The 27,462-nt window shown below is 42.0% G+C and overlaps 1 protein-coding gene and 1 long non-coding RNA gene across 7 annotated transcripts in view; one reads left to right on the forward strand and one right to left on the reverse strand.

Annotated features, from left to right (window-relative positions):
* The window catches only part of TMEM131L (transmembrane 131 like), a 172,504-nt gene extending 169,972 nt beyond the window's left edge, over nt 1–2,532 (forward strand). For all 6 annotated transcript variants that reach the window (XM_033215517.1, XM_033215518.1, XM_033215519.1 and 3 more), the window contains 3 exons: nt 1–89; nt 1,245–1,384; nt 2,122–2,532. In XM_033215517.1, coding sequence (XP_033071408.1) covers nt 1–89; nt 1,245–1,384; nt 2,122–2,397 — 505 coding nt within the window. In that variant the 3' untranslated portion in view covers nt 2,398–2,532. The remainder of the gene's footprint in view (nt 90–1,244; nt 1,385–2,121) is intronic.
* Nucleotides 88–26,697, reverse strand: LOC117086040. The gene is made up of 3 exons (XR_004438187.1): nt 26,307–26,697; nt 19,465–19,551; nt 88–587 (listed from the first exon to the last, which is right to left on the reverse strand). It is a non-coding gene; the product is annotated as an uncharacterized LOC117086040 (long non-coding RNA).
* Nucleotides 26,698–27,462: the final 765 nt, after the last annotated feature.

The following is a 27,462-nucleotide window of genomic DNA, read 5'->3' on the forward strand; positions in this document are numbered from 1 at the left end:
TTTCATTGATTGGAGTGCAACATGCGAAGGCCAGTTTTCCAGCGCATACTGTCCATTGGAATTGAACGATTACAATGCCTTTCCAGAAGGTAAGGGCTCTTTAGACAATTCCAATGCCATTCTTTTATTCTTAGAAGCTGAAAGCAGGAAGTGTGTGGGCTTAGAAGAATGTACCTTTTAACAGTGAGCAGACTTTGAGAATGAGCTTGCAGTAGACTGCCGAATGGCTTCCTGTGGATCCAGTTGTGCACTGATGCCGTGTATAATTTTATATGACCCTCAAAAAGCCCTCAATTTGGGGTGTTTGGGGGCTTCAACAATAACCCTAATCCATTTAGTCCTTCCAGTTAGGTAGAACTAGGTAATTTGGATCCATGTAGATGTAACATTGTTGGTTATCCATTGGGAGGCTGGAGCTTTAGCTGCTTGCGCTTCTCTTTAGGCAGTCAATTCCCATGTGAAAGAGAAACATTGGCCTGCATCCTATTATGTCCTTAACTTCTCTGCCCATGGGTGGTGCTGCAGAAGGAAGGAAAGGAGCTTGGAGGGGAAATTGTGGAAAATTGCAGATGCTTGGGCTCAGGCATCTGTAATAATAAAAAAATGAGAGCTGTAGGATTTCCCTGGTCAACTGGAAAATGCTCTATTGTGCACTACTGTTGGATCATGGTTTCTTATACTAGAGCTGCCTTTTCAGGGAAGGGATGTATCATTCTTACCTCGATTTTGATGCATGCATTGCCCCATGCTAACCACAAGGGGGTGCTTCGGGAATGTTAATGATGATTGTGAGGGTCTGTGTTCAGTATGTTTGATGATACCTAAGGAGTCCTTGGTTTTGGATTGCTGTATCAGCCCATACGATATATGTGTAGGTGGCTGAGGTTGGCATGACAGGTAGTAAAAACATTTTAAAGACTGGCAAGAACCTTGACACTATTTAGATCTCTAGTAGTATTTTAATGTATTTTGTGTAATAGAAAGATTCCCATCAAGTAATCAAATAGAGAAAAACAAGCCCAGAGGAAGACCTTCCACATTGAGGGCTTCCCAGGTTGTGTGATAAACAGTTTTAGTCTTGAGAATGATGTTGCAGCAACTCTCCTGGTCCACACAGACCAATTATTTATGTCTATAACTTGTCAGTAGTATGGTCAGGCCTCGAAAGCTTTTTTGCCTGAGAGTGAGAATTCAGTTCTCAGTGAAAATGTTTACCTGTGATGATATTCTCCCATTCTTTGTAGAAAACATGAACTATGCCAATGGCTTCCCTTGTCCTGCAGAAGTTCAGACGGACTTTATTGATCACAACTCTCAGTCTACCTGGAACACCCCACCCAACATGCCTGCTGCCTGGGGACATGCCAGTTTCATCAGCTCTCCGGTGAGTGTTGCACATCCTGTGCTGTGAACCCCTGGGCACCTCTGAATTGTTTCCAGTGCTTCCTTAATCCTGGTCTCAACTAGCTTTAGCGTTGGGTTTGGACCAGCCAAAGCCTGGCTTGCTTCTCTTAGATCGCAGAAGCCAGAGCTGGCCATCCTCTGAAGGAAACTGACATGTAATAATCAGATGGGTGGGATCTCGCAGACATTGATTGACATTCTGGCCACCCCAAATGAAAAAACATCCCCAAATACACCAAGCCCTTTGTAGATAAAATTGAACATGGGCCAGCCCTCTGTGTGTCACAGCTGTCTTTATGTGGACTCACTGATCTTTACTTCACTGATAAGAGATGAAAGTCCCAGGAAGGTCAGTGGGTGGTCAGGGTTCCAGAGCTCCCTGCCTGTGAGCACACCCTCCCTGCTCAGAAGCCCAACGGCTTCTCCTTTCACATCTGCTTGACACTTGTTTTTGTTTTTTTCCAGATAAAGGATAAAGGGTATTTGGCCTGTGGGTTCTTCCCTGGGTTGCAAATAAGTTTATCCCATTAGATGAGGGTTTCACAGTCCTCCCTTGGAGAAAAAATGGTGTTAAAGCAACCCAGATTTAAATTGAGAGTAGTCTAATAACTTCTAAGTAACTTGATAGCATTGTAGTATTCACTGCTGTGTATTCACCTTTCTAAGGCCCTTTTTTTTTTTTTTTAATTTATTTTACCTTGCTCATTTATGCTTCAGCCCTACCTCACAAGCACCCGAAGCTTGTCTCCAATGTCTGGACTTTTTGGTTCCATCTGGGCCCCACAAAGTGATGTGTATGAAAATTGCTGCCCCATCAACCCCACCACGGAACATTCGACCCACATGGAAAACCAAGCGGTCGTGTGCAAGGATTACTACCCGGGGTTCAACCCGTTTCGCGCCTATATGAACCTGGACATATGGACTACCGCAGCAAATAGGAATGCAAATTTCCCACTGTCTAGAGACTCGAGTTACTGTGGGAATGTGTGAAAATAATTGGAGTTTTAAACAATGTGAATAAAGAGGCTTGTGTTTTGATTACTAGTGTAAACTGGTTATTGAGATAGATTATGACATTGGTGGATATTTTGGCACTTTTATATGAAAATAAATTTTTTAATGAAATCTGGGTGCTCTATTTTTTTTTTTTAACTCTTCATAAATCAGTGGTAAAAGCAAAGCATCCGTATGTCAGAACTTTCAAAAGTCAAGAAGTGTGTCAGATATGCCAAATGTTTTAAATCTGAACAAGGGGGACTACCTTTTTTTTTTTTTTTTTGGAGACAGTCTTGCTCTGTCGCCCAGGCTGGAGTGCAGTGGCGCGATCTTGGCTCACTGCAACATCTGCCTCCCGGGTTCAAGCAATTCTCCTGCCTCAGCCTCCCGAGTAGCTGGGATTACAGACACGCGTGTGCTACCACATCCAGTTAATAGAGATTTTCAGTAGAGACGGGGTTTCACCATGTTGGTCAGGCTGGTCTCGAACTCCTGAACAAGGGAGACTTCTAAGAAGGTAGGAGTTGAGCAAGAAATGGCCGCTATGTTCCTGAGCATCACAACCATCTGGGGAGCATCCTCCCCCTGAGCATCACAACCATCTGGGGAGCTTTCAAAAAATGAACTTGCTCAGCAGTTGAGAACTGCTGGAAAGCCCAGCTTAACAAGATGCTTGCTTGGGCAGACTCTGCCTGGGGTGCAGCGGGGGATTCTTTCCAGTCCTGGTGTGTTGCTGGGACGAAGCAGAGAGCCCTAGAGCTGTTCTCTCCATCCCACTTATGGCAAGGGCTGTTCCTCTGTCAGGCGAGTGCTTGGGGGCAGTGACAGCAGCAGAATCATTCTGGTAAGTGTGTGGTTTCCGTCCCAGTGAGCAGGCTAACCCTGAGTATAGGAACTTAGGGGAGGTTAGGTGGCTGATGCATGTTTTCCAGACCAGTTTGTATCTGCTTGTCATTGATCTTAGAAGTCCATATTATGGTGGAATTATCTATTTGCATGTGTAAACTTTGAATATGTTTTTAACTTTTAATAAAAAGTTATTTTTACATTTTGTTTTGTCTTTATATTAGAAGTTCAGTAGGCGTGATTTGTGAGTGGAGTGCAGGGTTTGCTTGCTCTGAGTTTATTTCTCTTTGCTGTGGTTGTGTGGAGGCCTGAGACAAGTGTCTTGTAAGCTTGGGGCCGCCCTTCTGCACGGAGAGCCTCCAGGCAGGTACCGCCTCTAGAAAGTCCTGTTGCCAGGTTAGAATCCTGATCTGCATGAAGCAGACACTCCCCTCCCCCACCCCCAGTATTGAATAACATTAAAAATAATTAGGTTCTAGGCATATAGCCAAAAGAATTGAAAGCAAGGACTTAGATATTTTCACACCCAGGTTGATGGCCGCATTGTTCACAATAGCCAAAAGATAAAAACAACCCAGATACCCATTAACAGATAATGAACAAAGTGTAATGTGTCCATACAAAGGAGTATCATTCTGCCCTAGAAGAGAATCAAATTCTGATACATGCTACACTGTGGATGAACCTTGAAAACATTATGTAAATGTAATAAGCCCGACACAAAAGGACAAATAATATGTGATCCCACTTCTATGAGGGATCTAAAGTCAAATTCATAGACAAAGAACAGTGGTTGGCAGGGGCTGGGGGAGGAGGGAATGGGGAGTTACCGCTTGATGGGTGCAGAGTATGTTTGAGATAATATCAACATGAAGTTCTGCAGTTGGATGGTGGTGATGTCTCCCATTCCTACCAGAGAGAGTGAGACATTAAATATTATTCTGCTTCGGTGCTATTGTACTTTATTTTTCTACTTTCATCGATCCTCATTTCCCTACCAGGAAAATATGAGAAAGCAAAATAAGATTTTATTGTACTATATATACAAAGGAAAGCAAAAATCTCCACTTTTATTGGAATATTATCTTTAGCCCTAAGACTAAAATAATAGGGAAACTGGAAGTTTTTTGATTGAAAAACATTTACTGGGTACCTCCTAGGAGCTATCCTCGGGACTGTGGATACAGCAGAGAGCAAGACAGACACAGTCCTGCTGCCAGGTCACATTCCAGAAGGGGAAGGTTAGGGAAGAAAAGGTTCAAACAATATTTCAGATACTGATGCATGCTGTGAGTGCAACAAAATGGTGATGTGATGAACTAGGGGAGGCGGCAGCCGGTCCTTCTGAGTGGTCAGGGAGGTCTCTGTGAAGAGGTACATTTGAGGTAAAAACTTGAATAGAAAGAAAGCCAGAGGCCAAGCATGGTGGTTCACATCTATAATCCCAGCACTTTGGGAGGACAAGATGCACACATCACCTGAGGTCAGGAGTTTGAGACCAGCCTGGCAAACATGGTGAAACCCCTTCTCTACTAAAAATATAGAAATTAGCTGGGAGTGGTGGCAGGCACCTGTAATCCCACCTACTTGGGAGGCTGAGGCAGGCAGATCGCTTGAACCCAGGAGGCCGATGTTGCAGTGAGCCGAAATAGCACCACTGCACTCCAGCCTGGGCGACAGAGCAAGACTGTCTCAAAAGAAAAAAAAAAAAAGCCAGTGTGCCAAGATCCCTGGGCAAAGCTTCCCTGCAGAGCAAACAGCAAGTGCAAAGGCCCTGAGGCAGGAGGCCACAGTGGAAGGAGGTGAGGCTGAACAGGCAGGCAGAGGCCGCCTTTATAAAGCCTTATAGCCATCAAAAAGAGGATGGGTTTTACTCCAAGTGCAACTATGAGCCATCGGAGCATTTTTTAAAAAGTTTTTTGAAATGGAGTCTCGCTCTGTTGCCTAGGTTGGAGTGCAGTGGCCGGATCTCGGCTCACTGCAGGCTCCACCTCCCTGGTTCATGCCATTCTTCTGCCTCAGCCTCCCGATTAGCTGGGACTATAGGCACCTGCCACTACGCCCGGCTAATTTTTTTTGTATGTTTAGTAGAGACGGGGTTTCACTGTGTTAGCCAGGATGGTCTCGATCTCCTGACCTCGTGATCCACCCGCCTCGGCCTCCCAAAGTGCTGGGATTACAGGGGTGAGCCACCGCGCCCGGCCTGCATTTCTTATTTTTTGAGACAGGATCTCACACTGTCACCATGGCTGGAGTACAGTGGCACAATCATGGTTCACTGCAGCCTTGAGCTCCTGGGCTCGAGTGATCTTCCCACTACAGACCCTGAGAGTAGCTGGGACTACAGGTGTGCACCAACCATGCCCAGCTAAGACTGGGTTTCACCAAGTTGTTCAGGCTGGTCTTGAACTCCTGGCTTCAAGTGATCAGCCCTCCTTGGCCTCCCAAAGTGCTGGGATGACAGGTGTGAGCTATCGGGCCCAGCCCATTGGAGCTTTTTAAGTGAGAAAGAATGTTATCTGACTTAAATTTTTTGGAAGTCAGGTGGCAGTTGAGTGGAGAAAGGATTCTGGGAGTTCAGGAGTAACGTAACACCAAATCAGGGTCAGCTGCAACTGGAGATGCTGGAGGGTGGGCTTGTTATACGTGCACATTCAGGCTGGCAGGGTGTGGTTGATGGGGAGTAGGAAGGCAAGAAATCCTGGTTGGGCCTTGAGACCCGGGTCCTGGACTGAGAGAAAGCTCCTCTGAGGAGGATCTGGTGGGAGGCAGGAGATGGAGAATTGTGGCCTTGCACACATGTTCCTTGTGAAAGGCCCAACATATCCATGCGGAGAGGCAGTCAGGCAGTCCATCCACAAACCCGAAGCTCTGTGAAGTTCTGGGCTGGCGACATCAATGAGGCGCCTTCGGTCTGTTGACAGTGTCTAAAGCGAGGGAGGGAGGGAGCCTCGTGGGGAGGAGCAGCTGGGGGCCCAGTGTTGAGAGGCGGGGCAGAAGAGGCAGCTGCGGGAGTTAGGAAGGAAGACTCGCTGATGAAGGAGCAGAAGCCGTGAAGGGCAGGGAGAGGTCACGTGGACAAGGAGAGGGTGTGCACGCTGGGGTGGTGTCGGTGGCTGGCGTCCTTGCAGCCAGTCCAGCTGGAGTAAGTGGAAGAGAGGACAGAAGGTGAGATGGATGCAGAGGTGGCCAACTGGAAAGGGGAGCTGCAAAGGGCAGTCACTGGAGGGGGTGTGAAGCTGGCGGTGGGAGACTGCTGGGGGCTGGGAACCAAGGCTCAAGCTGAGGCCTAAGCATGAACTGGAGCAGGAACGCTTCACCCTTTGGAATGCATGTGAACAAGAATGCGAGCAGCTGGGCTTCATGATGGGAAGAGAGGCTTCAGCTGCGTGCGTGCTTCTCCGCTTGCAGACTGGATTTTTCTGCCTCCCCTGTGCCCAGGTGGGACTGCGTTGCATGGGAGCAGAAGTGATAGGTCAACTGTAAGGAAGGGGTGTGCCCTTCCCTGTCCCTCTCTCCACTGGGAGAAATACTCAGCAGACTGGGTGCTGATGAGGACAGCACACTAGGGCCTTGCTAAAAGAGGGGTCTGTCCACTGCTTTGACTTTATCCCAGGGCTTGTTGGAAATGCAGATTTACTGCACCCGAATTCTCATTTCGGCAAGCTCCTCAGGTAATAGGTATGCACATCAAAGCCTAAGGAGGATTACCATAGGGGAAGGATCAGCAGATCATGGCCTGTGGCCTGTTTTTTGAATAAAATTGTATTAGAATACAAACATTCAGTTACCCGCAAATACAGTTTTGACAGGCACAGCCTAAAATAATTACTCTCTGGCCCTTTACAGAAATTTTGCCGACACCTGCTCCAGGGTATGGAAGAGCAACAAGGTAAGTGCCTGGGCCTCCTAAACCATAGAAGCCCCTGCCATTCTAAGCCCTGGACTCCTGCCCCGGGGACTGTGAAACGGAAGAGAAATAGAGTGTCTTGTTTCAACTACTACTGTTGGAGGTCTGTGTTGCAGTATCACTACTAATACAGCCTTGCCTGCTTGTCTAAGTGTTGTCTCGAGTACCCGTGGTGGTATCTGGTGTACAGTAGTGTGTATGTGAAAGAAAAAGTATGGGAGGGATACAATTACCTACTGGTTAAAGAAGCGAGTCTTTTTTTCTGAGAAAGAGCCTCACTCTGTTGCCCAGGGTGGAGTGTAGTAGCGTGATCATGGCTCACTGCAGCCTCCAGCTCCTGGGCTTAAGTGATCTTCCCACCTCAGCCTCCCAAGTAGATGGGACTACGGGTGCAAGCCCCCACACCCGGCTAATTTTTTATTGTTGTATTTTTTGTAGATATGGGGTTTTGCCATGTTGCCAGGCTGGTCTTGAACTCCTGGGCTCAAGTGATCTGCTCTCCTCAGCCTCTCAGTGTTGGGATTACAGGCGTGAGCCACCATGCCCAGCCAGAAGTGAGTTTTAATTACTAGAGAATATTTCAATTATCCTGTGGTTGGGAGACAAAGTACCACAGGCAAAGACAGGAAAAAAAATTTACTACAGTCCTTACGATGTGAACTTTCACACACCAGTCTCCATGTACAGACATCCACGTGATGATTATTACACACTGGATTATGCTCATGCTGGGGGAAACGAGAACCACCTGAGTAATAAAGGCAGCAGAAGAGAAAAACCGCTGCTGGTTTCTAGAACTTTCCATTTTAGTAGAGGTTCCATGAAACAGCATATTATTTGGGGCCAGGCTGCCTGGATTCTAACTCCAGTTTCACCACATAATTAACCTCTCCATGCCTCAGTTTCCTCCTCTGTAAAATGGGGATGATAATAGCAACATACCTCATGCGGTTGTGAAGTTTAACGAATTAGTATTTGGATAGTGTTTGGCACATAGCACCCCTAATTGACTACTCTTACTGAAACTGACCAAATTTTCCCATAAGCAGAGTGCCCATAGAACTGAAGCTTGAGAACTTACAATGAAACACATCTGCTACCTGCTGACCTACTCCTCTTCCTTACTCCTCTCTAATTTCCATTTCCCTGCAGTGGTTCCAATGAGACCCTAGACTCCTCATTCAACTGTCTGCTGCCTGTTAACCGACTCATCTCCCTTGCCCCACCTGTTTTCCTTCCTTGCTATATAAATCCTTAACTTTAGGCCTGGGGAAGGAACGGATTAGAGGTTTGGCTTCTGTCTCTTCGGCTGACATCACCTGTAATGTAATAAAACCTTCTTCCCTAGCAACACTTGTCATCTCAGTGATTGGCTATCTGTTTCGTGAGCAACGGGGCCTAGACTGAACTCTGGGTGTTTCAGTAACATTATTATTCCATATAAATGCTATCATCAATTTAAATGAAAGAACATGAAACAACAGGAAAAATATAAAATTGGTCCTCAGGACTGGTGGGGGCAAGCGAGGCAGGCACTTTTATACATTGTGGGATGGGATTATAAATTGGTTGTTTGGCCGTATATGTAGTGCACCTTAAAACCTTCTAGGAGGCCGGGCGCGGTGGCTCAAGCCTGTAATCCCAGCACTTTGGGAGGCCGAGACGGGCGGATCATGAGGTCAGGAGATCGAGACCATCCTGGCTAACACAGTGAAACCCCGTCTCTACTAAAAAATACAAAAAAACTAGCCGGGCGTGGTGGCGGGCGCCTGTAGTCCCAGCTACTCAGAAGGCTGAGGCAGGAGAATGGCGTAAACCCGGGAGGCGGAGCTTGCAGTGAACTGAGATCCGGCCACTGCACTCCAGCCTGGGCGACAGAGCAAGACTCCGTCTCAAAAAAAAAAAAAAAAAAAAAAAACCTTCTAGGAATTAACTTCTAAGGAAAACAGCAAAAGTTATGCACAAAACTTAGGTATTATTGTTTTTTTTATACATTCATTATTGTAACCAACTTTCTCCCAAAATAGATTTATAGCATTTAGTAATTAAAACACATACAACAAAAACATTGTGTAGATATAAACATATTTTAAAACATTTACTAGTAAGTATGAAAATCAAAAACACAATTCCTAAGGTGTCGTTTTATTTTCCCTCCATTACTGGCTCTTTCCCCATTTGGAAGCTTCCTTTATGTTTTTTAAAGCTGAGCAAGGGTGACATGTGTTCATGTGTATTATACAATGTAAAGAATAAAACTGGCTGTGTGGTAGCTCACACCTGTAATTTCAGTGCTTTGGGAGGCCAAGGTGGGAGGATAACTTAAGGCCAGGAGTTTGAGACCAGCCTGGGCAACATAGTGAGACCCTGTCTCTACAAAAAAAAAAAAAAAAAAAAAGGAAACCAAAACAAGGCCACATTCATTGGGCACTCTGGACAGAAAAGAAGTGATTTTACTGACACGTAATTGATATGTATGCTTGACAAAAAAAAAAAAAAAAAGATTCCACTTTTCATGACTTTCTTTTTAATGCTCTACATGATTCTTTGCATGGCTTTCAGAGCACAATGATCATGTCTACTTGATTTTCTTCAAAAATTAAGATAAAAATCTTTTACTTGAGAGGGTGAGGTGGGAGGATTTCTTGAGGCCAGGAGTTGGAGACCAGCCTGGGAAACATAGGGAGACTTTGTCTCTATAAAAAATATAAATAAAAAATAAAAAGAGAAAGTTCTTAAGACTTCACTCAGTAGGTTTTCCTACCAAAATAACTGGTTACTGATGGTTTCATGCAGTTCACGAAATTAACTGATGATTTTAGTTGCAGCTTTTATCTTTCTGAATTCTGCCACTCACGTCTCTGCTTTCACTTCCTGTATCCACAATCTGACTGTGACATGTGATTATTAAAGATATAATCTATGTTACCCGCTAGTGATTAATATGAACATAGGAAAAGTCCTGTAGACTTCCTCAGCTGTTCACAGCTGTGGGGGCTTCTTATCATGCAGGATCTACCTGCTACTTTCCATTATTTTATTGTTTAAGTCCTTTAATAGCTTGAGTTTTTATGTTTTATTATATTATACAAGTCCGAGCTAAACTGTTTATTCTATATAAAAGACAAGCAAGCACAAGCAAACCAAGAAAACATTATAATCAATAAAATATTATCAAACAAGAAAAAGAAATACACCTCCTTTTAAAATTTATTTCTAGCTCTATTTTTGTGGACTGCTTTTAACCAGAGAAATAACCTAAATGCATGGTCTATTAAAAGTTAATTGACCAGGCGTGGTGGCTCACACTTGTAATCCCAGCACTTTGGGAGGCTGAGGCAGGCAGATCACTTGAGGTCAGGAGTTCGAGACCATCCTGGACAACATAGTGAAACCTCATCTTTATTAAAATACAAAAATTAGTTGACTGTGGTGATGCGTGCCTGTAATTCCAGCTACTCAGGAAGCTGAAGCAGGAGAATTGCTTGAACCTGGAAGGCAGAGGTTGCAGTGCACCGAGATTGCGCCACTGCACTCCAGCATGGGTGACCGAGTGAGACTCTGTCTCAAAAAAAAAAAAAAAAAAATCGATTTTCTTACTTTTTATTTCCTGAATATAAAGAATGACAAGCAGGATCTTGAATACCTTGTGAAAAGGTCTGAGATAATGCACAGTGATGCTGTCTATGAGCCTTGTCTTGTGAGGCCTTCATCTATAAGTTTTTCCTTACCCCTTTGGTAGGCACCCCCACCCCAGCCTTTTTTTTTTTTTTTAAAGGACAGGGTCTCACTCTGTTGCCTAAGCTAGAGTGCAGCAGCACAATTTTGGCTCACTGCAGCCTCAACCTCCAGCGCTCGAGTAATCTTCCTACCTCAGCCTCCCAAGTAGCTGGGATCACAAGTATGTGCCACCACGCCCAGCTAATTTCTTATTTCTTATAGAGACAGAGTCTCACTATATTGCCTAGGCTGATCTCAAATTCCTGGGCTCAAGTGATCTTGCCACCTCAGCCTCTGAGTAGCTAGGACTCCAGGCATGCACCACCACACTCGGCTAATTTTTGTATTCTTACTGTAGAGACAGGGGTCTCATTTTGTTGCCTAGGTTGGTCTTGAACTCCTGGGCTCAAGTGATTCTCCTGCCTTGGCCTCCCAAAGTGCTGGGATTACGGGCTTGAGCTATGTGCCCAACCCCCTTTGATTTTTTGTTTTTCTTCTTGCTTGCTTTACTCATAGGAAAGAATATACACATTTATAAATCCTGATTCAAAGACTACTTTTGTGTAAGGGTATTGAGTTTGATTTTTTTTCTCTTTCCATCTAGGTCGTGTGGCCTTTGGGAGGTGTGTGTGTGTGCGTGTGTGGTAGGATATGTGTTTAATTTTTTTAATTTATATTTTGGTGCTGTATGTTGTGAAAGATTTGTTCATAGTGGATCAATGAACCATCTTTTCTAGGCAGTTTTGTTGAAAATGAAGGTTTCTCTTTGATTTCAAGAATGACTAAATTAAAAAACAACAACAAGGTATTAATTTTCTATTGCTACCATAAAAAATTCTCACAAATTTAGTGGCTTAAAACAACACAAAGTTATCTTAGTTTTGTATATCAGAAATCTGACACCTGCCTCCCTTGGCTATAATGAAGCTGTGGCAGGGCTGTATTCCTTTCTGGAGGCTCTAGGGGGCAGTCTGTTTCTGTCCTGGCCTTTTCCAGCTCCTAAAGGCCGTCTGCATTCCTTGGCTTGTGGCCTCTTCCTCTGTTGTCAGAGCCAGCAACGCAGCATCTCCCTGACCCTGCTTGCATCTCACATCTTTTTCTCCGAACACAGCCAGGAAAGGTTCACTTATTTTAAGGACTCATGTGATGAGGTTGGGCCCATCTTAAGGTTCTTAATTTAATCACATATTTTATTATGCAGTCACATATTCAGAGGTTCCAGGGATTAGGATGTGGACCCTTTTGTGGCAGGAGTTATAATTCTGCCTATTACAAATGATGTAAGAGCATATACATTACAGTGTTTAAAATAGTAATGAGTTGGAAATAAATATTCTACAATAGGAAAATGCTTAAGTTATAGGACAAACAAATGTTGGAGTACTAGGAAGCCTGTAAAAGTCATTGTAAGAGAATAACACAGGTGATGAAAGAGGTAGAATACAAAATTTGTAAACAGTGTGATCCTGTACTGCATGTGGGGTGGGTGTGTAGAATTGTGAGTGATTTTCATTCTCTTTTTTTGTATCTTTCTTTTTTGGGGAGGGAGGATACTGTCTGCTGTAAGCATGTGTTACTACTATCACATCCATCTCCCCCCAAAACTTTTAATTAAATCTTAAGGGAAAGTGTATTTTATTTAACAGTGGTAAAAAGTAAGTATCTTAAAAGCAAATGCTAAAGTCCTAATAAAATTTACATTATACTATAAAGGGACATAATTTAAAGGCAAAGGCAAAGTGAAACTTTCAGTAAGCATTCCCTAATAAAAGTCCTATAAAATGAGGTATGTAGTAATTACTTGGGCTGGGATTAAAGGGACATAAGAATGTCTTTACATACAAGTATAGCCAATATACAAAATGCACAACAGTCTAGTTACCATTAATCAAAATGGTGGGCAAGTATTATAAAAGTCACCATTAAAATACAGCTTTGTTAAAATATATATACTATAATATTTATGCAAACTAAAACTGACATTTCAAAATAATTATTTCTGTGTGCCCTAGACATTTGAGCAATTTAATACTTCTGCTGGAATACAGAGAGGAAGTCAGTAAGATGGAATGTATTTGAATTTCAACCAGTTATTTTTAAAGGAAAGCTATTACTTTAGAAACTAAAAACAAAACAAAAAGCAAAAACTTTAACCAGTGTCCCTTCATCTGGCTAATTAAATGTTGTTCATTCACTAGAGATATAGAATTTATTTAAAACCTCAAAATGATTGACGTAACAGACTCAGCACTCTGACTTTGGGATTGAGTAGGCTATAAGAGTAGGGTGAAATATGACCACACATTCTCTAATTCAATATTAAAACAAATTCCTGCAAACAAAGAAACAAGTAGCACTGGGTTAGGCCAGGTTCCCAAGTTCATTGTGTATTCTAGATCCATAGTGCTAATAAAGAGAAGACAATCACTTGTTTGCCTACCTTATTTCATTGTTAAAAAAAATCACTAGGTCAAAAGAATGGGTCAAGTTGTTGATTGAAAAACCCATAATTGATTTTTTGTATTTGCTGGGATAAGCTAGATGTCTTAGTTCATTTTGTGCTGCTATAACAGAATACCACAGACTAATTTCTAAAAAAACAGAAATATTCTTGTAGTTCTGGAGACTGAGAAGTCCAAGATGAAGACACTGGCATCTGGTGAGGGCCTTCTTGCTGTCTCATCACATGGCAGAAGGGCAAGAGCACAAGAGAGAGAACTCATTCCGGAGAGTGTTTTTCATAATGGCATTAATCTATTCTTAAGGGTGGAGCCCTCATGGCCTAAACACCTCCCATTAGACCCCACTTCCCGGTGCTATTACATTTGGGATTCAGTCTGTAACACATGAATATCTGGGAGACACATTCAAACTATGGTACTAGGTTATTCTGTAGTAACAAATTATTCCCTAAACACACACAGATGATGCTCCAGGGCAACTGTCCCCTGGTGTGAATCAGCAATTCAGGTCACTTGACTCTTGTGACTGTGGCTTCACAGGGAGACAAGAGGTCTCCCTGTTTTCTTTTTTTTTTTTTTAAACTTGAAGTTCTAGGGTACATGTGCACAATGTGCAGGTTTGTTACATATGTATACATGAGCCATGTTGGTGTGCTGCACCCATTAACTCGTCATTTACAGTAGGTATATCTCCTAATGCTATCCCTCCCCCCACCCCCCACCCCACAACAGGCCCCGGTGTGTGATGTTCCCCTTCCTGTGTCCACGTGATCTCATTGTTCAATTCCCACCTATGAGCGAGAACATGCAGTCTTTGGTTTTCTGTTCTTGTGATAGTTTGCTGAGAATGATGGTTTCCAGCTGCATCCATGTCCCTACAAAGGACAAAAACTTATCCTTTTTATGGCTGCATAGTATTCCATGGTGTATACGTGCCACATTTTCTTAATCCAGTCTGTCATTGATGGACATTTGGGTTGATCCCAAGTCCTTGCTTTTGTGAATAGTGCCGCAATAAACATACGTGTGCATGTGTCTTTATAGCAGCATGATTTATAATCCTTTGGGTATATCCCCAGTAATGGGATGGCTGGGTCAGATGGTATTTCTAGTTCTAGATCCTTGAGGAATCGCCACACTGTTTTCCACAATGGTTGAACTAGTTTACAGTCCCACTAACAGTGTAAAAGTGTTGCTATTTCTCCACATCCTCTCCAGTACCTGTTGTTTCCTGATTTTTTAATGATTGCCATTCTAACTAGTGTGGGATGGTATCTCATTGTGGTTTTGATTTGCATTTTTCTGATGGCGAATGATGATGAGCATTTTTTCATGTGTCTGTTGGCTGTAAGAATGTCTTCTTTTGAGAAGTGTCTGTTCATATCCTTTGCCCACTTTTTGATAGGGTTGTTTGCTTTTTTCTTGTAAATTTGTTTGAGTTCTTTGTAGATTCTGGATATTAGCCCTTTGTCAGATAAGTAGATTTCAAAAATTTTCTCCCATTCTGTAGGTTGCCTGTTCACTCTGATGGTAGTTTCTTTTGCTGTGCAGAAGCTCTTTAGTTTAATTAGATCCCATTTGTTAATTTTGGCTTTTGTTGCCATTGCTTTTGGTGTTTTAGACATAAAGTCCTTGCCCATGCCTGTGTCCTGAATGGTATTACCTAGGTTTTCTTACAGGGTTTTTATGGTTTTAGGTCTAACATTTAAGTCTCTAATCCATCGTGAATTAATTTTTGTATAAGGAGTAAGGAAAAGATCCAGTTTCAGCTTTCTACTTATGGCTAGCCAATTTTCCCAGCACCGTTTATTAAATAGGGAAACCTTTCCCCATTTCTTGTTTTTGTCAGGTTTGTCAAAGATCAGATGGCTGTAGATGTGTGGTATTATTTCTGAGGGCTCTGTTCTGTTCCATTGGTCTCTATTTCTGTTTTGGTACCAGTACCATGCTGTTTTGGTTACTGTCGTCTTGTCGGATAGTTTGAAGTCAGGTTTGAAGTCAAGGAGATTTTGGGCTGAGACAATGGGGTTTTCTAAATATACAATCATGTCATCTGCAAACAGGGACAATATGACTTCTTTTTTCCTAACTGAATACCCTTTATTTCTTTCTCTTGCCTGATTGCCCTAGCCAGGTCTTCTAACAGTATGTTGAATAGGAGTGGTGAGAGAGGGCATCCCTGTCTTGTGCCAGTTTTCAAAGGGAATTTTTCCAGTTTTTGCCCATTCAGTATGATATTGGCTGTGGGTTTGTTAAAGTATTTTGAGATACTTTCCATCAATACCAAATTTATTGAGCGTTTTTAGCATGAAGGGCTGTTGAATTTTGTCAAAGGCCTTTTCTGCATCTATTGAGATAATCATGTGATTTTTGTCTTTGGTTCTGTTTATATGCTGGATTAGGTTTATTGATTTGCATATGTTGAACCAGCCTTGCATTCCAGGGATGAAGCCCACTTGATCATGGTGGGTAAGCTTTTTGATGTGCTGCTGGATTCAGTTTGCCAGTATTTTATTGAGGATTTTTGCATCGATGTTCATCAGGGATATTGATCTAAAATTCTCTTTTTTTGTTGTGTCTCTGCCAGGCTTTGGTATCAGGATGATGTTGGCCTCGTAAAGTGCGTTAGGGAGGATTCCCTCGTTTTCTATTGATTGGAATAGTTTCAGAAGGAATGGTACCAACTCCTCCTTGTACCTCTGGTAGAATTCAGCAGTGAATCCATCTGGTCCTGGACTTTTTTTGGGTGGTAGGCTATTAATTATTGCCTCAATTTCAGAGCCTGCTATTGGTCTGTTCAGGGATTCAACTTCTTCCTGGTTTAGTCTTGGGAGAGTGTAAGTGTCCAGGAAATTATCCATTTCTTTTACGTTTTCTAGTTTATTTGTGTAGTGGTGTTTTTAGTATTCTCTGATGGTAGTTTGTATTTCTGTAGGGTTGGTGGTGATATCCCCTTTATCATGTTTTATTGCATCTATTTGATTCTTCTCTCTTTTCTTCTTTATTAGTCTTGCTAGTGGTCTATCAATTTTGTTGATCTTTTCAAAAAACCAGCTCCTGGATTCATTGATTTTTTGGAGGGTTTTTTGTGTTTCTATCTCCTTCAGTTCTGCTCTGATCTTAGTTATTTCTTGTCTTCTGCTAGCTTTTGAATGTGTTTGCTCTTGCTTCTCTAGTTCTTTTAATTGTGATGTTAGGGTGTCAATTTTTGATCTTTCCTGCTTTCTTTTGTGGGCATTTAGTACTATAAATTTCCCTCTACACACTGCTTTAAATGTGTCCCAGACATGCTGGTATGTTGTATCTTTGTGCTCATTGGTTTCAAAGAACATCTTTATTTCTGCCTTCATTTCGTTATGTACCCAGTAGTCATTCAGGAGCAGGTTGTTCAGTTTCCATGCAGTTGAATGGTTTTGATTGAGTTTCTTAGTCCTGAGTTCTAGTTTAATTGCACTGTGGTCTGAGAGACAGTTTATTATCATTTCGGTTCTTTTACATTTGCTAAGGAGGGCTTTACTTCCAACTATGTGGTCAATTTTGCAATAAGTGTGATGTGGTGCTGAGAAGAATGTATATTCTGTTGCTTTGGAGTGGAGAGTTCTGTAGATGTCTATTAGGTCCCCTTGGTGCAGAGTTGAGTTCAATTCCTGGATATCCTTGTTAACTTTCTGTCTCATTGATCTGTCTAATGTGGACAGTGGGGTGTTGAAGTCTCCCATTATTATTGTATGGGAGTCTAAGTCTCTTTGTAAGTCTCTAAGGACTTGCTTTATGAATCTGGGTGCTCCTGTATTGGGTGCATATATATTTAGGATAGTTAGCTCTTCCTGATGAATTGATCCCTTTACCATTATGTAATGGCCTTCTTTGTCTCTTTTGATCTTTGATGGTTTAAAGTCTGTTTTATCAGAGACTAGGATTGCAACCCCTGCTTTTTTTTGTTTTCCATTTGCTTGGTAGATCTTCCTCCATCCCTTTATTTTGAGCCTATGTGTGTCTCTGCATGTGAGGTGGGTCTCCTGAATACAGCAGACTGATGGGTCTTGACTCTTTATCCAGTTTGCCAGCCTGTGTCTTTTAATTGGACAATTTAGTCCTTTTACATTTAAGGTTCATATTGTTATGTGTGAACTTGATCCTGTCATTATGATATTAGCTGGTTATTTTGCTCGTTAGTTGATGCAGTTTCTTCCTAGCCTCGATGGTCTTTTCATTTTGGCATGTTTTTGCAATGGCTGGTACCTGTTGTTCCTTTCCATGTTTAGTGCTTCCTTCAGGATCTCTTTTAGGGCAGGCCTGGTGGTGACAACATCTCTAAGCATTTGCTTATCTGTAAAGGATTTTATTTCTCCTTCACTTATGAAACTTAGTTTGGCTGGAGAGGTCTCCCTGTTTTCAACTACAGCAGAAAGCATGAGGAGTATGCAGCCCACCTCTTCTGTGCTTGGCCCAGTGGTGATATACAGTATGTTTCTTCTGCTTACAGCCCATTGGCCTGAAATGGTCATGTGGTCCCACTCAAGGGGGAAGGAGGCTGGGAAATGGAAGCTTCTACGTGTCCTGAAAAGAAATGATTTGCATATTGCTGAGCACTACTTATGTTTAAACACACCTATACAATTTTGGAGAAGCTTTCCTTTATTTTTTATCCAGTTGGAGAGACTTTGGTCTCTAAACTTCAGAGCTGCAGGTAAGACCTGGTCCTCATTCTAGAGAAAGTAGCTCTACTGTCCCAGCAGAAAGAAGCCTGACTTGAAGCTCCACCACTTTGGCTATCTGTTGGGTGTTCTTCAAAAGTGAGTGCCAATTCACTGTGGTACCCAGCACCTGGCCTTCCATGCTTTCATGTATTAGGGAAACTAGATTTGTAGCACAGCTACTGGAGAGTACTAGGATCCTAGTAACCTGCCTTTAGAAACATGGTGTGTACTGCCTAGTTTTGCTTTTATTTCAGAAAAAATAAAATGTAAGATAATAGGAGCAAATACATTTGAACTGCTGGACAGCTATTCAAAAATAGTTTGCCAGAGTAACTTGTAAGCCTGAAATCTGTGTAGCCATGAAAGGGCTCATCATCAGCTTAATTCTGAAGCCGAACTTGGTGAAACACGTGGTAGTTATCTTGGAGGTAAAATGCTGGCTTCCCGATGGGAAGTGAAAGTGTCAATCAAGTTGTGTTGGGAGATGCGATAAAGGCTGGGGCAGTCTTGCAGCCCATGATTGTATGCATGGGCTAAGATGAGAAGGATGTTCAAAAAAAACCAGGGGATATTATTGTAGCTTTTGGGCATGAGACAGCCTCAAAGCACTGGGAAAGCTGGATGCTAGCAGGAGGCAGTAGAAGTGCAGGTGTGAGAAAAATAAAGGCTGGGCCAAGGTGCTGGCAGGAAATGGATAAAAAAGGTAGCCTGATAAATGTTTCGGAAAAAGAGAGCTGTCAGGATGAGGTAGATTGAGCTTGGCAGCCTGGGAGTTGGCATGCCATTGATGGTCAAGGCCAAATGCTGCTTATCCTATGCAGCCAGAAATTTTGCTTTAGAAATGACCTTAGGGTTTTGCTCACAGCAACCACTGTCCTCTCTCTCATTCTCCCTGTCACTGGGTTACCTCCTCCTTGTCAATGACCTCTTCTGTGATACTATCTCTTCAATCTACCATGGGCTTTTTCTCTGATTTTTTAAGAATAAGTGGAAATACCTAAATTGTTTGTTCTTTGAGTTGTAGAAAATATTGAAAACCAAAAGGAAAGAATTTAAAAACACTGTAACTGCACTACCCACCAAGAAGCACTTATGTTGGTATACAGTCATGTGTTGCTTAATGGTGGGGATATATTTTGAGAAATGTTTTATTAGGTGACTTCATTGTTGTACAGATAGCATAGAAAGTATTTATACAAACTCAGATTGTATAGCTGACTACACACCTGTGATAGATGGTACAGCTGGCTGCTCCTAGTCTGCAAACCTGTACAGCATGTTACTGTACTGAATAAGGTAGGCAATTGTAACACAATGGGAATCATTTGTTTATTTAAATATATCAAAACACATTTTGGTACAGTAAAAATACAATATAAAAGATAAAAAGATAAGAAATGGTACACCTGTGTGGGGCACTTACCATGAGTAGAGCTTGTAGAACTGGAAGTTGCTCTGGGTGAGTCAGTGAGTGGTGAATGGATGTGAAGGCCTAGGACACGGCTGCACGCTACAATTCATAAGCACTACACTTAGGCACACAACATTTATAACAAATATTGTTCTTTAACAAGAAATTAACTTTAGCTTACTGTAATTTGTTACTTTATAAACTTGTTAACTGTTAACAACTTTTCGATTGTTTTTTAAGCAACATTTAGCTTAAAACACGAACTCATGTACAGCTGTACAAAAATATTTTCTTTTTAAATATCCTTACTCTATAAGCTTTTTTTATTAAAAAATTATTTTTACTTTTAAAACTTTTTGTTAAAAACAAAGACACAAATACACACATTAGCCTGGGTCTACACGGGGTCAGGATCATCAGTATCACTGTCTTCCACCTCCACATCTTGTCCTGCTGGAAGGTGTTCAGGGGCAATAACACACATGGAGCCGTCATCTCCTATGATAACAGTGCCCTCTTCTGGAGTACCTCCTCAAGGAACTGCCTGAGGCTATTTTAGAGTTAACTTAAATAAATAAGTAGAAGGAGTACACTCTAACAATAAAAAGTGTGTAAATACATAAACCCAGTAATAGTCTATTATGATTAAGTGTTATATACTATACATAAATATATATGCTATACTATTATAAGACTGGCAATGCAGTAGGATTGTTTACGTACAGCATCACCACAAACGTGAGCAATGCATTGTGCTATAACATTCTGATAGCTATGACATCATTAGATGATAGGAATTTTTCAGTTCTGTTATGATCTTATGGAAAAACTGTTGTATCTGTGGTCCATTGTTGGCCAAAGTGTCATCAGGAGATGCATGACTGTATCTCCTTCCAGACTTGTGTTTATGTGTGTGCTTTTACAAAAATGGAATATACACACCATTCTGGGAACTCCTTTTCTCATTTAATATTCTGTGAAAATCTAGACTTATTTATGAATGATTATGAGACGTTTTACTGGCATTTCACACAATGTGACAACACCATCCTTATCATTTCTAACCTATGCCTCATTTTTTTAAATTTTTCATTTCATTAACTTATCCAACATCTTTTGAGCCCACAGTAGGGGCCTAACCACTTGATAATTGTCTTAGTTTGTTTTCTGTTGCTCTAACAGAATACCATGGACTGGGTAGTTTATAAAGAAAATAAGTTTGTTTAGCTCCTGGTTCTGGAGGCTGGGAAGTCCAAGAGCATGTCACCACCAGCATCTGGTGAGGGTTGTCCCATGGCAGAAGGAGGGTAGGACGGAAAGTGGAGGCAAGGGCACAAGACAGAGAGAAAATTGGGTCAAATTCATCCTCTTTATAAGGAGCCCACTCCCGTGATAACTAATCCACTTTCATGATAATGACATTAATTCATTAATCCATATAATCACCTCTTAAAATTCCCAACTCTCAACACTGTTACAATGGAGATTAAGTTTTCAACACATAAATTTTTGGGAGGACACATTCAAACCATAGCAATGGTTAAAAATAAGCTCAGATACTCTCTTTTTTCCTTACCTTTCTCACATTTAATTGTCTCTAAATCACTCATTCATTCAATACATATTTGTTTCACCTGTCATTACATGGCCTGTATGCAGGCTGTGCCCTCATGATTTTCTCATTCAGTAAAATTGAGCACCTGCTATGTGCCAGATTTTGTTTCTGGCTCTGGGCATACCAAAGTGAACCAAATGGGGAAGGTACCTTCTATCATGGTGCTAGTATTCTAGAGGGGGAATAAATAATACTTCAATATATTAGTTATCCATTATTGCATAGTAAATTACCCCAAAACTTAGTGACTTAGAATAATGACATTTACTCTTTTACTGTGTTTGTGGGTTAGGAGTTGGGGCATGCTTTAGTAGGTCCTCTGCTTCAGGGTCTCTCAGAGGCTGCAGTCATCTCAAGACTCGACTTGGGGAGAACTGGCTTTCAAAGTCATTCATGTGGTTGTTGGCAAGATTCCATTTCTTGCTGTGTTGGCTACAGGCTACCGTCAGTCCTGGCCACATGCACCTCTCTGTTAGGGCAGCTCACAATGTAAGCAAGAAAAGCCAGAGAGAGACAGAGAGAGAGAGGGAAAGTGCCGGGAACACAAGAGTCGTGGTGTTTTATGACTGATCTTGAAGTGACATTCCATCACTATGCCATATCCTATTTGTTAGGAACAAGTCCCTAGGTGGCCCATTGAAGGGGAGGGCATTACCCAGGGTTTGAATACCAGGGAATGGGGATCATTGTGAGCCATTTTAGAAGGCTGCCTCCCACAGTCAAGAAACAAGACAATTCCAGATCATACTCAGTGCTAGAGAGAAAATAGGATGGGGATAAGACAAAGAGCATCTGGGAGTGTTGGGGAGGTAGTCTTTAGTGAGTGTTTAGAGAGGACCTCACTTTAGTCTTCAGTGAAGCAGAGAACTAAAGGGCAAGAAAGGGCCCACCTGGAAAGATTCAAGCCTTCCAGACAGAGGGAACAGAAAAGGCAAAGTGGCAGAAAGAGCTCTGCCTGTTTGAGGAAGAGAGTGGAGCCCAGTGACATGGAGTGAATGAGCAGGAAGGAAGTGAGCGCTGCTGAGATGAGGCCCTGGTAATGAGCACATGAGTGAATACTGTCTGTGTTTTGAAATACTGAGCAACTTCCCTATGTCACAGCTTGTAAGTGACACAGCACATACAATGATTTGAACCCAAGTCCATCTGATGCTAAAATCCATGTTTTTGCCACACTAGTGCCTTACGGAATTTACTAGAAGGGGATGCTGCTGGGTGGTGGTCAGCCACTCCAGGTGCCCACCACGTAAGTAAGACTTTCAGGGCTAAAACCAGGATAGTCTGAGGAAATTGGGATAGCGGGTCACCCTCAAGACACGACAGGAGCACTGAGTTCTCTGACGTGATATGAAACCCAGCATGAGCCGGCAGCCCAGAGTCAGCCTAACGAGAAGTCGGCTGTGTCTTTTGTTACCAAGAAAACAAAACTGTAGCATAACCCCACCTTGTTGAAACAAAATGTTTACATTCTTCTGTTCTGCTTTGCTTAAGTCATTCCTGTGGGACAAGCCGGCCTAACATACAGGTATAGTCAGGGGCTAGGAGAGACTTAGGCCCCTGTACATTCTCAGTCACTGAAGTGAGACCTAGGGGCTCAGGAAGGACTCCCAGCTCCCTTAGTCATCATTCCCTCTGGGCATCCTGCTTTTGGCATAATTACTGATACGAGCACCTCATGTCCTTTCCTGAATTATACCTACCCCCCTGCCTCCCTGCCCCCTGTACACGCTTTGCACAGTATCTGGCCCACGGAAGTGACTTCATGGAAATTCAACGGATGAATGACTGGACAATGAACAACGCACAGCAATGTGTGGTGTGGCAGAAAAGGCTGCACCACCAAAAATTGGAAGCTGAGCTTTGCGTATTTCCTTGCCTTGGTCACTTTGCAATTTCCTGGGTGCTTGAAACAGAAAGTCACTGATTCTAAGCCCCTGTGGGATCTGGGACCTCCCATCAAGGTATCTGGAAAGTCCTCATTCTTCACTTCTCCATGCGATCCTACCCTGCAGACCAGCCCTGCTTTCGGAACCTCTCCTGTTACACATTCTGTGACCCTGAGACTCTCTTTTATTTTATTTTATTTATTTTTATATTCCTGTGTTTCCAAAGGCATAATAGGGCTGTTAAGTATAGCTATGACTATGCCTTTCCATAGCCCAGAAGAGTCTGGAAACCTGGGAATACCCAAAGCTCAGGACGATATTGCGCACACAAAAAGTACTAGGTGGAGTAATGTTTAGATAGAAAGCAGACTCAGTCATATAAAATATACACATGGTAGCATGATCTGCATTTCTGTGATGCTTCTGAAGTACAGAAGCATTCAGCACTTTCGTAACTCTTATTGCAAGTTACCTCTTCAATCATTTTTAAAAATGCTTTAAAAATTTTTTAGCTTATTGAGGTATGACTGACAAAAATTGTATATACTTAAAAGTGTACAACATGTTTTGATATATGTATACATGGTGAAATGATGACCACAATTAAGCTAATAAACATATCCATTATCTCACATTACATTTGTGTGTGTGTGTGCATGCACACACATAGTGAGAACACTTAAGATCTACTCTCAGCAAATATCAAGTATTTCAAGTATATCAAGTATGCAATATATTACTATACACTCACCATGCTGTACATTAGGTCTTCAGAACTCATTTACCTTATAACTGAAAGTTTGTACCCTTTGACCATTGTCCCCGTTTCCACCATTCCTAGTGACCACTGTTCTACTCTGTTTTTATGAGTCTGGCTTTTTTTAGATTCCACATGTAAGTGAGATTATGCAGTATTTGTCTTTCTGTGACTGGCTTATTTTACTTAGCATAATGTCCTGCTGGTTCATCTATGTTGTTGCAAATTGCAGGATTTCCTTATTTTTTTGAGGCTGAATAGTATTTCATTGTGTATGTATACACTACGTTTCTTTATCCATTCATTCATTGATGGACACTTACATTGATTCCATATCTTGGCTATTGTGAATAATGCTGCAATAAACATAGGAGTGTAGACAGCTCTTTGATACACTGATTTCATTTTCCCTGGGTATATGCCTAGAAGAGGGATTGCTGGATCATATGGTGGTTCTAGTTTGAATATTTTGAGGAACCTCCATATTGTTTTCCATGATGGCTATACCAATTTACATTCCCACCAATAATGTGCAACAGTTCCCTTTCTCCACATCCTTGCCAACACTTATCTTTTGGCTTTTTGGTACTAGCCATCCTAACAGGTGTGAGGTGATATTTTATTGTGGTTTTGATTTGCATTTCCCTGATGATTAGTGATGTAGAACACCTTTGTATATACCTGTTGGCCATTTGTATGTCTGCTTTGGGAAAATGTCTGTTCAGATTCTTTCCCCACTTTAAAATCCAGTTATTTGTTGTTTTTTTTTTGCTATTGAATTGTATGCATTTTTTATGTATTTTGGATAGTAACCATTTATTATATGTATAGTTTACAAATTTTCTCCCATTCTATAGGTTCTTTTTAAAATTTTACTACAAAGTTTAAAATTTTGTTTTAATTTTTGTGGGTACATAGTAGGTGTGTATATTTATGGGGTGTGTGAGATGTTTTGATATATGCAAATTTTGTCACAGAAAATGAGGTATCCATCCTCTCAAGCATTTATCTTTTGTCTTATGATACAATTATACTCTTAGTTATTTTAAAATGTACAATTAAATTATCAACTATAGTCACCCTGCTGTGCTATCAAATAGTAGGTCTTATTCTTTCTAACTATTTTTTGGGGTACCCATTAACCATCGCCACCCCCACCTCCTCCTTACCCCCCTCTATAGGTTCTTTTTATTTTGTTAATTTTTTTCCTTTGCTGTGCAGAATAACATACGTTTTCAAAGCAAGTTAAAGCTGCTCTCTACTTAGATTAAGAAATCAAAACATCTGAAGTGGCTCCAGCAGAAGGAAAGGCAAGATGGGAATCAACAAAGTTTAATCTACATTCTTTCTGCTTCTCCTTTTCTACCAACACTGTGTTCAACTGTATAACAATAGTACCAATAAGCACAAAAATGATAGTTTTTAGTTTAAAGACTATTTCAGTTTTAGTCAGACTACTTCAGACCTCAGACTCCACATTTCAGACTCCAGACTTTAGACAACAGACTTCAGACTCCAGACAACAGACTTTTAGACTCCAGCTTCAGACTTCAGACTCCAGATTGTACACTTCAGACAACAAACTCTAGATAACAGACTCCAGTCTCCACACTTCAAACAACAGACTACAGACTCCACACTCCAGACAATAGACTTTTAGACTCCAGAACAGACTTCGAACTTCAGACTCACTCCAGACTTCAGACTCCAGAACAGACTTCAGACTCCAGACCCAGATTTCAGACTTTAGAATTCAGACTTCAGACTTCAGACTCCAGACCAGACTTCAGATTTCAGGCTCCAGACCAGACCTCTGACTTCAGACTTCAGACCCCTGACCCCGGATTTCAGACTCCAGGCTTCAGAGTTTGGACTTTGGACTACTTCAGCTTTAGCAGACAGCCAATTTCAGTCAGACCATTTTTCACCTCTACCATCTAATCTCATCTTTTAAACAACCCTCTAAAAAGGTAACATTCCCAAGAAACTGAGGCCCAGAAACACTGAATGATATACTCAAGACTAACCACCTAGTAAGGGGGAGGCCACAGTTTCCCGTGGCTTTCTACTCTACCATTCATGGTAAATATATCTATTTACCTCTTCATCCTTTGAAGGCAGGAGACAATTTGAAAAGCCTAGATTGTTATTCAAGCCCTTACCCTGGCAACATGCACATGGCAGACCCTTCACTTAGCTGGTAGAAAGAACACAGGCTTGGGAAGAAGATGTCTGATCTTCACTCCCTGAGGACACTCTTGCTTGCTTGTCTGATCTCTCTGAGCCTTGGGTGGCCCATCTACTAAACAGGGGTAAGTTCTTTCCTGGGGATGCTAAGAGCCTTCTGCCTCATGCCTGCAGTGCTGCTCATGTTGCCCCCTTGGAATTACTTGTTCAACTTCTTTCTTCCCCACTAGACTGTGAGCTTCTTCAGGGCAAAGACAAGGACTTTTTTGCTGTTAACCCCAGCAACTATCACCATGCCTGACCAAAGGGCATGCTGAATAAACATTGATTGTTCAAAACCACATGCCTGGTCCCTAGTAGGCACTTGCTGGTTACTGCTTTCTTCCCACCCTCCCTCTGCCACCCTTACCTCTCTGAGTCTGGAGAGGATGGCCATGTACTTGGCAGGAGGCAGTGTTCATAGGAAGTTAGGTCCTTTGCAGCAGTCAGTTTCATTTCCTATGATTAAAATTTCTGTGAAACATATTATGCAAGAACAGAATTTTAATATAGTCATTCCTTGGACGGTCTGGGCAAGACAGACCTACCCTGTACCAGTTCCTGGCATGGCTGGTGTTGGCCCAGTTATGCAAGTTTCTGAGGTTTAAAACAGAACAACAAACTTCCAGTGTTGCTATGAATGCCAAAGCAAACTTTCTCAGCAGAGTGGTTCCTCATTCTTGGAAAACAGAGGAATGTCCTTTTCTTTCCCTGTCTCCTCTTCTCTGAGAGAAAAGCGATAATTTATTATTGAGATTGCAGATTGGGCCTTGACCCCTCCTTTGACAAAGAGGCAAAACAAAATAAAATAAAATTTTCATTAATGCATTCCTCTCTCCCCTTTCTCTGTCCCCTCCCCTTTCCTGTTCTCTATATCTCTGCTTCTGAATGTACCCCCAACTTGTTTCCAAATACTTCCTCCTGCACTGTCCCACCTGAACCTCTGCTAGGTAATGCCCTCTGCTCCCTTTTTGCCATCAACAGTCTCATTTCCTGAGAGACACTTAGCTCATCTAGTTGGTTAGAAGAAAACATTATGATTGATCTAATTCATATTGAAGTGAAGTGTGAATGACTGAAAGCCCAATATATTTACATTCCTTCATATAATTGCCTTTTAACCAAAGGGGCTTATTAATCCAAGTGAACACTTTCCACGTAGAATTCCCGTAAAGAATCTTGGGCTAGTTATTTCTCTGAGTGTCCCTCAGGAAATGACAATTTCTTCATAACTTTTGTCTTTCTCTTCAAGAGTAAAATGAAGGGAATTGTCAGTGATCTCATATTGGGTCTGCACTGGGGATTATACCCTCAGTGAGCTAGAGATGGGACAAGTTTAGGGACTGATTTTCTTTTTTTTTTTTTTTGAGACGGAGTCTCGCTCTGTCGCCCAGGCTGGAGTGCAATGGCCGGATCTCAGCTCACTGCAAGCTCCGCCTCCCGGGTTCATGCCATTCTCCTGCCTCAGCCTCCCGAGTAACTGGGACTACAGGCGCCTGCCACCTCCCCCGGCTAGTTTTTTGTAT

The sequence above is a fragment of the Trachypithecus francoisi genome, unplaced genomic scaffold, assembly GCF_009764315.1.
Source record: "Trachypithecus francoisi isolate TF-2019V2 unplaced genomic scaffold, Tfra_2.0 Lachesis_group1, whole genome shotgun sequence".
NCBI lineage: Eukaryota > Metazoa > Chordata > Mammalia > Primates > Cercopithecidae > Trachypithecus > Trachypithecus francoisi.